Source organism: Callospermophilus lateralis, chromosome 6 (genome assembly GCF_048772815.1).
Source record: "Callospermophilus lateralis isolate mCalLat2 chromosome 6, mCalLat2.hap1, whole genome shotgun sequence".
Taxonomy (NCBI): Eukaryota; Metazoa; Chordata; class Mammalia; order Rodentia; family Sciuridae; genus Callospermophilus; species Callospermophilus lateralis.
The window spans coordinates 33698933-33712977 of NC_135310.1; the positions used below are offsets into that span (position 1 = coordinate 33698933).

The following is a 14045-nucleotide window of genomic DNA, read 5'->3' on the forward strand; positions in this document are numbered from 1 at the left end:
TTGTTACCAATTTTTAAGGTTAGTAAACAAAATGTTTGTTGTGCTACAATTTTTCACATGAGAGTTAATTTTGTTATTATTTCCTTTCTGTTAGCAAGAGGATAATTGCACTATATTTGAATTTTTAAAAACATGACACTAAATCTTATCAATAGTATATGTTATTTACTCTTTAAAATACTTTCTGATTGTAATCCTCAAAAGTGTCAGACCAGTTGTGTTCATAAAATTATAAAATAAAAGTCCAGTAGTTGGCAGTCACGTTACATAAATGTTCTCCCTTCTATAAATACCACTTAATGTTAGTTTCATTTTCAGAAACCACCCAACCTTGGCCATGTCCACTTCTTCTTTTCTAACCTCTGCAGTAGTTTTTGCCCTGATCACCCTGCCTTTCTGTGCTCCGGATACTTTTAAAGCTGCAGTATATGAACATGCAGTCATTTTGCCAAGTGAAACAGAAATACCTGTTTCTCAGGATGATGCCTTGATCCTCATGAACAAGAATATAGATATTCTGGAGACAGCAATTAAGCAAGCAGCTGGTCAGGTATTCTTTTATTTCTGCAAATTACAATTTTGGGGAGGGACAAGGGAGTTGGAATAAGATTGGTGGTTGAATTGTCAATTTTGCACACGGAAAAACAATTTTGATTTGATTGGTTCTGAACAGGGTGCTCAAATCATTGTGACTCCAGAAGATGCACTTTATGGATGGAAATTTACCAGGGAAAGCATTTTCCCTTATCTTGAGGATATCCCAGACCCTAAGGTGAACTGGATTCCATGTCAGGACCCCCAGAGGTATTCAGCTATCCTAGTTGTTTGTACTAAAGTGCTGTAATTTCTAAAGCATACATGTTCACCATAGGAAAATTATTTTATCATATTATGGTATGTATTATATTTATATTTGGACATTTGTCAGTTTTTGAAAAATTACACTTAGAGGAAAATATTCCAAGCTCTCCATTGAAGGGACCACATTTGACGTTCATAGATTTTATCTGTCCTATCTTTTCCTAGGTAGAGAAGTCTTCCCATGAACTTTCTAGTGAGTCATCAGACCTTCTGCTTTGAAACCGCATTTCCCTGTGCTCATAGAGCTAATCTCCCTGGAAAGAGGTTACTTAGAAACCTTTCAATGTAAAATATTTAATATATATGTATATATTGAATATATAAATCCTCTGTCTAGCATGATGAGAAGATGATTGATTTAGACACAGATTGCACACACACTCATTCTTTGCTCTTTCACAACTCATTTCCTCTTTCTCTCTCTCTGTTTTTAAGTGCCAGGGATTGAATCTGGGGGTGCTCCACCCCTGAGCCACATCCTCAGCCCCTTTTATGTTTTATGTTGAGACACAATCTTGCTAAATTACTTAGGGCCTTGCTACATCGCTGAGGCTGCCTTTGAGACTGTGATACTCCCACCTCAGCCTCCCAAGCTGCTGGGATTATAGGCATGTGCCACCACACTTGGCTCTTTGCTCTCTCTTGTTCACTCTTTACCTCATTCTTCTACCTCATTTACATTTATTAAATATTCCTTTGTCATGATCTTGGTGGAGAATCTTAGATATCACATTTTTCTAGGCACTTCTGATGATTCTGAAGTGATATCTCTAGTGATTCTGATGATTTATCAGAATAAGAGCATGGGGGGAAATAACTTTTCTTAGCTCTAGAGAAATGAACTGCAATAAGAGAATACTATCAGTCTCTGATATATATATATATTAAAAAAACCCTCTCTTTTGTGAAGAAAGTCAATAGTTGACTTCCAGATTTCTCATTAAAGACAACACGTGTGGCAAATTTGCAGAAGAGTCAAAGACCATAGTGGCCACAGGAACTAGTGAAAATTGGGGAATAGCTTCTTCCGTAAGGTTAATAAATAGCTCTTTCATAGTCCCTAATAGAAGGAACAAACTTTGACCAAAATGAAAAAAAAATAGAGCAAGGGGAAGTGTTTTGCATCATTACTTGAAACAATACAATTACAGTTATCTCAACTGGAGGATTGAGATTGCCCTCACAGACACAGGGAGCACCCCAAGAACAGCAGGTCTGGGGAGGCAGATCAAGAATTCAATTTTCTGTATCTTAAGTTGGTGCTGCCCTTTAGTCACCCAGGTGGAGATGTCCTCCTGGCAGCTGAATATGCACCTCTGGCATGAGGGGACAGATGGAAGTCTGGAGATAGAAAATCAGAAGTCCACATACAGATGATTTTTCACATCCAGAAGAGTCCACCTGTGGATTGACGTAGAGAAAAGAATAGAGAACAGGCTTGAGCACTAGGAAATTCCAGGGTTGACATGTAGAAGAGATGAGGAGGAACCAGTGAAGGACACAGAGAAGAGCCGTCAATGAGCAGGAGAGTGAAAGGGTGAGTGCAGGGAGAGAGAGACACATTTCCAGGAGGAGAGTGGAGCTCTGTCAACTCCTGTAGATAAGTAAGGTAAGATTTGAGGTCAGGTAAGATTGGGAGTCATTGTTGGCGTTATTGAGAGTTCAGATGATAGAAATGAAAGTTCATCTGGAGTGCTTCCAACGAGAATGAGCCAGGAGCAACTGATGACCGTAAGAGGGACAGCTCTCTTGAGGATTCTTGCTGTAAGAGTGAGCTGAGAACAAAAGCCATATAAGGAAGGGCATAGAAGGTCAAAAGAGTTTTTTTTTCCCCCTACTTTAGAAGGTACTAGAGCATATTGTATACTGTTGGGAATGATCTAGTAGAGAGGAGACAATTAATCATGTAGAAAAGTGAGTAGTGAATTGCTGGAGCAATAGATGTGGCATAAAAAGTCTTCATCAGTTTAAGTATAATTTGTGTTTTTAAAAAATATGCCCTTCTCTCTGAGTGGTTTTTATATTGACACCAATTGTACATAGACCTTTACTATTGTTATTGTCTGTATGAACTGACTTAAATATATTGAAAAATTAAAATGTCTTCATTAAAATTTGATTTAGATTTGGTCACAGTCCAGTACAAGCAAGACTCAGCTGCCTGGCCAAGAACAACTCTATCTATGTTGTGGCAAATATTGGAGACAAAAAGAAATGTAATGCCCGTGACTCCAAGTGTCCGTCAAATGGATATTATCAATATAATACCAATGTGGTGTATAATTCAGAAGGAAAGCTGGTGGCACGCTACCACAAGGTAAGACAGAGAGAGCGGAGCCAGATATGAGAATGGGGAATATTATGTTTAGGAGTTTGAGCTTTAGTTCCCATATAAAACAATATCATTGGAGATTTTTGGTGAAAATGAGTAATAAGTGGAATTCTAGGGAAAAAAAAACTGATCTGGAAAAAAAAAATGTAGAGAGAGACCTGATAGAGAAGTGTCATTATGGTCCAGGATTGAGATAAGGTTTTGTGTTTATAAAATAAATAATTTTACTATTGATGAAAAAGGTATAAAGCCGATTGTAATGTGGATACCATTTAATAAAGATATGGTATGAACATGCTTCAAAATTGTAAGAATTAGTTTTTTGCATAAATTAAATTTTTATCAAATCACAAAATATTAAATTTTCAGTACCAGTTAATTTAATTATCTTCTTGATGATTTAAGTTTAAACCATACAATTAAAAAAAACATTTTGAATTTATATATGACAGCATAATGCATTACAATCCTTATTACTCATATAGAAAACAATTTTTAAATATCTCTGGTTATGTACAAAGTATATTCACACCAGTTCGTGTCTTCATACATGTACTTTGGATAATAATGATCATCATGTTCCACCATCATTTCTAATCCCATGCCCCCTCCCTTTCCCTCCAACCCCTCCACCCTATCTAGAGTTCGTCTATTCCTCCCACGCTCTCTCTCCCTATCCCAATATGAATCAGCCTCCTTATATCAAAGAACACATCTGGCATTTGGTTATTTGGGTTTGGCTAACTTCACTTAGCATTATCTTCTCTAACTCCATCCATTTACCTGCAAATGCCATGATTTTATTCTCTTTTATTGCTCAGTAATATTCCATTGTGTGTATATGCCATGTTTTTTTAAATCCATTCATCTCTTGAAGGGCATCTAGGTTGGTTCCACAGTTTAGCTATTGTGAATTGTGCTGCTATAAACATTGATGTGGCTGTGTCCCTGTAGTGTGCTGTTTTTAAGTCCTTTGGGTATAGACTGAAGACAGGGACAGCTGGGTCAAATGGTGTTTCCATTCCCAATTTTCCAAAAAATCTTCATACTGCTTTCCATATTGGCTATACTAGTTTGCAGTCCCACCAGCAGTGTATGAGTGTACCTTTTTCCCCACATCCTCGTCAACACTTACTGTTGTTTGTATTTATAATAGCTGCCATTCTGACTGGTGTGAGATGAAGTCTTAGAGTTGTTTTGATTTGCTTTTCTCTAATTGCTAGAGATGTTGAACATTTTTTCATATATTTGTTGATTGTTTTTTATATCATCATCTGAGAAGTGTCTGTTCGGGTCCTTGGCCCATTTATGGATTGGGTTGTTTCTTTTTTTGGTGTTTAACTTTTCAAATTCTTTATATACCCTAGAGATTAGTGCTCTATCTGATGTGTGAGGGGTAAAAATTTGCTCCCAAGATGTGGGCCTTCTATTCACCTCACAGGTTGTTTCTTTTGCTGAGAAGAAAGAAACTTTTTAGTTTGAGTCCATCCCATTTATTAATTCTTGATTTTGATTCCTGCACCAGAGGAGTATTATTAAGGAAGTTGGGGCATAGTCCCACATGATGGAGATTAGGACCTACTTTTTCTTCAGGAAGAATAATGCATATTATTAGCTTTTAAGAAGCTTATAGTTTGGGGGGCTCTTAGGGAGATATTTGGCTCCTGAGAGACAGAGAGAGAGAGAGACAGAAGTAGAGAGAGAAGAGGAGATAAAAGAGATGTTCTGGACACATGTTGCTTATTTCTCTACATTGGCCTTGGAAATTCACTTCTGATTGTTAGATTCATTCACTTTCTAGGATATGTCCTGTTGTCCACTCTAGCAAAATCTTTTACTAACTTTGGAGGGCTTTTATAAGTCATCTCTTCTATAAACAAGACTTTACTAGTCTTAGTTGGTATACTAAATACTATGCATTTATTATAGTACCATCTCTACTCGGAGCCTCAGTTTGATGCCCCTGACAAGCCGGAGTTAGTAACTTTCAAGACTACATTTGGAACATTTGGCATTTTCACATGCTTTGACATACTCTTCGACGATCCTGCAGTTACCCTGGTGGAAGATCACCAAGTGGATACCATACTGTTTCCCACAGCTTGGATGAATGTTTTGCCCTTTTTGACAGCTATTGAATTCCACTCAGCTTGGGCAATGGGAATGAGAGTTAATCTTCTTGCAGCCAACACACATAAGGTTGGCCAAAACATGACAGGTAATTTACAACCAGGTATGATGTGTAGCGTATACTTCTGCACATGGAGAAACTAATGCCTCAGAGATGATCTGCCTTGTTTTTTTGCTTTTTGGGTGAAACTTCTCACTACGACCATTCTCGTTTTAAAAGAAAAGCTAGGGCTGATTTGTAAGTTATGGTCATGATAAAACTTTACCTGTTCTATTTCATGTAATCATTACAACTCTGTACGATGATATTACATCCCAATTTACTAACTAAGAGACAGCACAAATAATTTGCTAAAGTCTCCCCAGCCAGCAAGTGTGCAAACAGGGAACTAAACAGAGATGTGTTTTAAACTAGCAAAGTAAAAGGCTTATATTATTTTTAGGCTGCTATATAATAAATTACCTTAAAAATTAAACATAAATGTGACTTAAAACAACAAACATGTATTATTACACAGCTTCTGTTTATCGGGAATTTGGCAAGGGTTAGCTGGGTGGCTTCAGATCATTCTTGTCTCAGGTTACACCAGGCAGTTGGCTGGCTAGCCAGTCATCTGAAGGTGAGTCTGTGTCCAGCATAGCTGGCTCACACCACCCTCAGTAGGAACTCTCAGTTCCTCAGTGGGTGTTGGCAAGAGGCCCTCATTTCTTGCCACATGCCTGTCCATAGGACTTTGTAATAAATGTATCCTTGTGACATGGAAATGTACTTCCTGCAGGGCAAGAATTGAGAGAGGAGAGAAGAGAGGCATAGAGAGACAGAAACAGAAAGCAAGGGAGGGAGGAAGAAGTTGTGCGATTTATGGCCAGGTATCACCAGCACTTGTACAAAATTTTGTTCATCAGAAGGGAATCACTAGGCTAGCTAGGGAAAGGGAATTAGACCCACTGTTGGATAGAAGAGTATAGGGTATTGATATAACATTCGCACAGCCATCTTAAATGTTAACCACCATCTCATTAGATAAATATCACTTTCCTGTACTTCCTCTTACACAAACTCCCCTGCCCCATTAGTGACCTACCCCATGGTACTTTAATCCTAAACCAATCCCAGAAGGACACAACCCCTTTGCTCTGGAAAGCCCCATGGTACCATCAACCTAAGTCAATCCCATGCTATTCCTCACCCACCTAGCTCTGATGTAAGCACCCCTGAGCCTATCCCATAGCACCACAGCTACAACTCCAAACTCCTACTCCCTAAAAGCTGAACCCCCTTACATTTTTGGGACCTGGGGCCTCTCTACTCTGTAGAGGAATGGCCTTTATTTGTCAGCTTTGACAAGTAAACCTTTGTGTGGATCTCTGCCTGGTCTCCGTCCTTCATTTCTCACTCACCCATCTCTCGCTTTCTCACTTTCCTTTCAAAGAGTGTTGAATAATTTTTGGACATATTTGAAAACTGCCACAGTGGAGAAGGGAAAAGAATTTTGCATTAGCTTTCCCTACATTTCAGAGACTCTTGGAACACAAATATTTTTATATTTGGTTTAATTTTCCATAATGCTAATAAAGAATGCTGTCATATTAAGTTTATTTGTAAATGAGACCATCAAACTTGTAGTTCAGTCACTTACTTCCAAGAGAGAATAGAAAAAGTCATTGGGTATTCAGTGTCACAGGAAGTCTGTATGGCCTCTCATTGTCCCAAATGAGGATGGGATCATACGCCCAACTCTGAGGGGTGAATTATTTGTGTGTGTGTGTATGTGTGTGTGTGTGTGTGTCTGCATTATTGTTTCAAAAGACTTGTCTTCCATTCCCAGGCAGTGGTATCTACGCACCTCACTCTCCCAGAACGTACCACTATGACATGAAAACAGACTCAGGACGCATCCTCATTTCAGAGGTGGATTCACATCCTCGGAAATCTCCGGACTACCCAGTAGCCGTCAACTGGAATGCCTATGCCAATACCATCAAACCCTTCCCAGTACAGAAAAAAACTTTTGGGGGAAATGTTTCCCGCGATCAGTTCAACTTCACAGAACTTTTTGAAAATTCAGGAAACCTTACAGTCTGTCAGAAAGAGTTATGCTGTCATCTAAGCTACAAAATGTTAGAAAAAAAAGAGAACGAAGCCTACGTTCTGGGGGCTTTTACAGGACTTCATGGCCGAAGGCAAAGAGAGTACTGGCAGGTAATTTAAGCTTAAGTAAATGGGAGTGTTTAAACATGTCTGTAAATTCCAGGTGAATTTTTAATATTTGCTACAGAAAGTCCAGTGCCTTTCTTGTCAAGACACCAACAGTATTTCTCTCACACACACTCACACACAGGGGTTAATCAAATATGGTAATTTGCTATTATATTTAAGTATTATCTGGTCTTTTTGCTTTAAGCACATTTTAAGCAGTGATTTTACCATGACGATTGTCTATGACTGATGATGAACTAGTTTGCAATTGTGGTGAACTCAAGAAGTCTTCCTTAATTAGGTTTTGCCAACAATCTGAATATATTCTTAGTTTTACTTGTGAAACCAACAATGAGTTGGAGTACGGTTTTTACTTAGTTCCTCTTCTAATTGGATGTCCTAGTCTTTTTGTTCCCTTCAGATGACAAATTTTAAAGGTTGAGACTTTTTCTAGTATGTTGGTTATGAGTTTGCATTTTCTTAGACTCTATGCCTTACTATCTTCTAAAGAGAAGGATATGGAAAGAGGTGAGGATCAAGGGTGGTCCAAACTTTAGTCATCCTTTCAGCATCAGTACTATTGTGGCCCCAAGACCCCCCAGTTCCTCAGACTTAATGCCATCATCTACCATACCAAAGTAATGGTTTGAGTCTAATTCTGAACTGATTTATTCCTTTCAGTTCACTTGCTTTTCAGGAAATGGATCAGTTCTCAAATGGTTTAACATTTTCAAGAAAGCAGATGATTATAAAAAAATATGATTCCAATTTCTTTATGGAGAAAGGAAGCTTTGCTTTGCTATGGTTAAAAAGCCAGTCAACAGTTCTGGAACAAGTAACCGATATATCAGGTGTGTTTTATCTGCATCTGTTCCACATAGGTGTGCACAATGCTGAAATGCAAAACCGCTGATTTGAAAACTTGTGGAGAGCCAGCAGAAACTGCTTCTACAAGATTTGAAATGTTCTCCCTTAGTGGTACATTTGGAACAGAGTATGTTTTTCCTGAAGTGCTACTTTCTGAAATTCGTCTGGCACCTGGAAAATTTGAGGTAAGAGGATTTCAAGAGTATTTTCAAGAGTATTTTCATCTTCTCTTTCTCTGAAGCCAAGTCAAACAAGCTGTGACAGTTGCTATGGCGACTTTAATTAACATTTGCTGTGCAATGAAATTCCTTAAAACATATAACATCTCTAGACAATGGCTCTTAACTTAGCCCTGATTTTGTGCATTGTCAGTTTGAACTGGGTGTAGACAGCCTGTTTTTCTTGTTTGAGATGGGTTCAGCTGAAGTTGGCTAACCTCCTTGTTTCTTTCACTAGGTAGTAGGTTGGTTGGGGCTGACTGGTTTGTCATGGGATTGTGTTGAACAGCTGGCATGATTAGGGCCATCTCTCCTTGTGGTCTCTAATCTTTCACCAAAGATGGACTTTTTCACATTTTAGTCAAATGAGTCCAAGAGCATAAAAAGGAAAAGTCACTTTGGACAAGTTCTTTGCAACCCTCTGTGTGCCTATTTGTCTCATCAAGCAGAGCAAGCCACAGGAGCAATGTAGAACCTATGAACTGAAGTCACTATTTATTGAAGGATTTTTGTTTCTAGATTGCCATTTTCTTTGGTCGAAGTTGGAGACAAGCTGAAAGCTGGACATTTATTTTATAAATTGTAGTGCTTAACCAATTAATTCACAAAAGAAGCTACACTCAAATCAGAATTATGACTGCAGGTTTACATTAGCTAGTATAAGACATGCACACACACATGGTCATAACATACATATACTCTACCAATTAATGTCATCTCCGAACTGTGGCAACCAATGGCAGGGTTTCAGTGAGCAGGCTGGAGTCATTGCATGTTCTATAAGGGGAAATAAGAATCTAAGTTAACTCATCCAAGTATTGGGCAAAGAAGGCATCAGAATTGCAGATTTCTAGTGGTCATGTCACATGTCTATATTTTTGCACATTATCAGATTGGAAAATGTCATATTTATAAAAGAGATAATTCTGTGAAGCCAACAGTTTAATGTATAATACAGGCTTAAGACTGTGAAATCCAGAAAACAGGAATCCTCGACTGCTATAGAACCTGGTTAGGTTGCCTCTCACTAGTCAGTTAATAAACTGAACAGCCAATTATAGAAAATCATGATCAGATCTGAAGTGAGGAGTCTGGAATCCAAATTCCAGTAGCTGAAAGGTGGCTGGACTGGCAGAAATAAGCATAGATGAACTGAAAATATCTGAGCTCACTTCAAGGGAGTACAAGAGGAAAGCAGAGTCTCATAGCTGAGTGAAGTCTAGCCCTACTGGTACATGAAATCCTGCAGGCTTCCCAGACAGCTGAGCACACACAATCGAATTTTCCGTGTACTACTTTGATATTTCTTCTATGACATACAAACATAGACTCCCCCGCTCCAACCCCTGCCCTGAGGAACTGTCCCAGAGTAGGACTGAGAATTAAAACTCATGAAACCACCTCATCCAAGGGGAAAGAATAAAAAATGCTAGAATTTTCTAGACTAAGTTAAAGATCTGAAGGCAGAAATGCCGTTTCATTCACTCTGGACCACGCATCAGAACGTGGTATTTGAAAAAGTTGGATGGAAACAGTTGAAGAAAAATTTGAGAATATATCAAGAACTTTGTCAGTAACCATTTTATTTCTTTGTTTTAACATTTTCATCCCAACTGGTGTCAGAGAATTAGGAGCAATTAGAGAATGATACCAAAGTCTAAATGTTAAATTGTTGAACTCATAGGATGTGTAGGGCTCAACTCTAAACTTAGTCATTCTTTGGGGGTCATTCTGTTTCCCATCTCCGGATCTGAGAGAGGGAAGGAGGGAGGGGGGAAGGAAAGGAGGAAGGAAGAAGAAAGGGAAGGAAGAAAGGAAGGGCCCCTATCCTTTAAATTAGGAGCTTACGATATAATTATCATTTGTATCTTACTTAACCTCCTCCAGCTCATTTTCAGAAAGAAAAAATGAGATACAGATTGCATTAGATCAGGAAAGACATATAAAAGGCTCTTGGCAGACAAGGTCTTTGGTATAGCAGGTAGGGACTGCTACAGTCAGGGTGCTATAGATGTTCATTTTTACATGTGCAGATTCAAAGTGGCATGAATTTCCCTGAAATACATCAGATTCTAAGGAACAAATACTAACCAAACTCACAAGATGGATGAAAGAGAACATCCATTAATTATTTTTGAAAATAGTTACTGGAGAACAGTGAACTATCCTTTCAAGAAGGCTTTGCACAGGCCAGTCTCCTCAAGAGTCCAAACAGAATCAATACAAAGCTGGTTGGGCGTTCATGGAGAAGATTCCAGGAGATATTGTGTTTCTCTGCTTGATCCAAAGACCATGTAGGATTAGGGTGACTAGTTTTCTTCAAAGAGCCAAACAAACAGTAAGCACTTGTTGATTTGTTCAGTTCTTTCTCTGTTAACCTTGAAAAGCATGGCCCTTCTGTTGATATATTATTTCTGGAGAGACCAGTTATAATATTGTAAATGACAGATATTTTACATCAGCTATGCTCACAATGTCTTCTTGAGCATTTGTCCAGTTCCATTGATCAGTAAACACTCACTGGGAAAACATTTACTTATTATCTTAGATGCCCATTTTGGAGAAATTTTAACATGCTTAGTAAGTATCTTTTCCCCTCCACTACTCTAGTTTTCCCCCAAGAAGGTGGAGTATTCTTGACCATGCCCACAAGTGTCAAAATGTCTTGCTCTAGTACCACAGGCTGACAGCAAGAATGAAGTCTGACCTTAGCAACTAACTAGTTATATAACCTCAAGAAAGCCACTTAACCTCTGAATTCTTATGAAAGAGGAAAAGATCCTTTTATCCTCACTGACTTGGTTAAGATGCAGTATGATAATGCACATGAAAGCAGTTTGTGAATAGTGAAGCATAAGAATTGTCTTCTAGAGAATAGAAACATGGCATTTGCAGGTAAATGGATGGCTTTGGAGAAGATAATGCTAAGTGAGGTTAGCCAATCCCTATAAGGAGACTGACTCATAGTGGGGTAGGGAGGGGGAACATGAGAGAGAAATAGATGAATACTAGATAGGGCAGAGGGGTGGGAGGGAAAGGGAGGGGGAAGGGGATTAGCAAGGATGATGGAATGTGATAGACATCATTATCCAAAGTACATGTATGAAGACATGAATCGGTGTCAACTTTATATACAACCAGAGATATGAAAAATTGTGCTGTGTATGTGTAATAAGAATTGTAATGCATTCTGCTGTCATTTATTTTTTTAAAAATCAGTTAAAGAAAAAAAAAAAAGCTTCATGACCAAATGGGAAAGACTGGAAGCACTAGGATTAAAGAATCTTCTTGTGAAATAGTTATACTAACTTTACATTCACACATTGCATAAAATTAAATGAAATTTCACAATTGTCTTCTAGGATTTTTTTTTCTACTTCCAGTTATAAAATATGTTTTCTCAGTTCCCAACTTCAACCTTGTTCAAACTATCTTTTCCCAGCTGATGGGTTTCTTCTTCTTCTTCTTTTTATTCTGACTGTATGATTTATTCTTTTCTTCACTAATCTTGAGCTCTAGACAATAGTGGAATATAAATTTCAACAACTTGCTTTCTGAGGAATAAAAGGGAAAAGCTATGTTTTCTGGCATTTGCAAATTATTTTGGTGTAACTATTCTCACCATGATCAACTTCTAATATGGCTGGTGTTATGGTTTGGAGAAGTGCCCCCCAAAGGTTTCCAGACTTGGTGCCCAGGTTGGCACTATTGGGATGTTGTAGACCCTGCAGGATGAGTGGCCTGTGGGAAGTCCTCAGGCCATTGTGGGTGTGTCCTTGACTCTGTGATGTAAGCAGTTTTGCTCCACCATGCACTCCTGCCATGATGTGCTTCCCCTCAGAGGCACAAACCATTTTGATCTGGGACCTTCAAAACCATGAGCCAAAATAAATCTTTTCTCTAAGTTAATTATCTTAGGTATTTTGTTATAGTAACAGGAAACTGACTAACAAAGTTGACTTAACAACACCTGTGACTGTTTCTGGAAATTTAACAACCTGTTCTTGTGAACCTATACCTCAGTGGCTCCAGCATACCAGTGGCTCTAACTCAACTAGAGAATAAAAGCACATTGCCTAGGCCTGTCACAAACACTTCCAAACCAGAATGAACCTTTGCTGCTCAGATTTCCACTTCCCATATGTTTCTCTTACATACAGCTGTAGGAAAAAAAAAATCCTAACTTCTTTTCCTAGATTGTATCTCATTCTGGCAGTAGACCAGGCCAGCTTTTTCTCCTGAGACTTCCTAAGTTCTTATCTGTTTTCCTCTCCAATATATTAATATAAGGTTTCTCTATGGTTAGAATCTGCTCAGTTTTACCACCAACTTTTCAGTTGCTTAAGGGAAAAATGTGCTCTATTTCCTTATTTTCTTGCAATAATTCAATCCAATGAATCATTTCTGCTGCTGCTGATATTGACTTTTCATTAATGGTCACATTCAATACTTGAAACTGAAATCATGAACCCTCTTAATTGCTCTAGTTTTCATTATATGTAAATAGCTATCCTGCCAATCCTGTCTGTTCCTCTTTCCTGAGCAGGAATGACTTGATCAACCATTTTACCTAGGGTGGTTTCAAAATTATTAGTTCAATTGCAATATGTGTTTTAATAAAGCTGACTGTACTTTGCTTACTTTCTCTTTAGGTGCTAAAAGATGGGCGTTTGATAAACAAGGGTGGATCTTCTGAGCCTATCTTAACAACATCACTGTTTGGGAGGTGGTACATGAAGGATGCGATTTACAATTCATGTCCACCCAACAATTCAGCTATAACTTACCTGCTGACATCTATATTACTAATTATTTATAAAATATTATAATAATAATAGAAATCTCTGTCATTTTAAATGTATTTTTCAGGTTCCCAAGTGAAAATCTAAAGGCCTATTTAAGATAGCATCAATCAAATATTTCTATTTTTTTCCATTAAAAATTATTTTTAAGTATTATAATTTTCTTTCTTTCTTTTTCATTTCTTCCCCTTTTTGACTATTCTAAAATGTTGCAGTGTGGTACAATGAAAAAAGCATGGAATTTAAGATAAAAAAAATGGGCATCACACTTACTAAGTTTCAATCTGTGACCCCTAGTGTATACCTGTGAGTGTGAGAGAGTGAAGAATAAAGTTTCCGGGATATTGTAAACATAGCTGTGTCTTTGAATTGAATAAGTTCCCTTTGACATTAAAGACCTTTTGAACTCACATAGTTTTCTGTGCTACTGATTAGGGAGAATCTGCTTTCAAATCAGATAGTAATGTCAAAGTTCATCTTACAGTAAAGTGTTATTTTGAGATGTTCTTGAAGAAATGATAGCTATTCGTATGGGCATTCTGGCACATTCTGATAATCCCAGCAATTTGGGAGGCTGAGCTAGAAGGATTACAAGATTGAGGCCAGTCTGGATAACTTCACAAGACCTGTCTCAA

General features: G+C 38.0%; 1 protein-coding gene across 1 annotated transcript; it reads left to right on the forward strand.

Moving 5' to 3' along the window:
• Positions 1–337: 337 nt before the first annotated feature.
• Positions 338–13510, forward strand: LOC143402310 (pantetheine hydrolase VNN2-like). Its single transcript, XM_076859715.2, has 7 exons — positions 338–550; positions 674–804; positions 2986–3178; positions 5123–5411; positions 7153–7526; positions 8405–8575; positions 13261–13510. Exons 1-7 carry the CDS (start codon positions 338–340, stop codon positions 13435–13437), a joined length of 1548 nt encoding a protein of 515 aa, XP_076715830.2. The 3' UTR covers positions 13438–13510.
• The last annotated feature ends 535 nt before the right edge of the window (positions 13511–14045 follow it).

Bases quoted from the DNA above. Each gene is read 5' to 3' on its own strand.
- LOC143402310 (XM_076859715.2), top strand. From the start codon at position 338: ATGTCCACTTCTTCTTTTCTAACCTCTGCAGTAGTTTTTGCCCTGATC. The intron at 551-673 runs GTATTCTTTTAT...GGTTCTGAACAG, and splicing joins TTAAGCAAGCAGCTGGTCAG to GGTGCTCAAATCATTGTGAC. The intron at 3,179-5,122 runs GTAAGACAGAGA...CATTTATTATAG, and splicing joins TGGTGGCACGCTACCACAAG to TACCATCTCTACTCGGAGCC.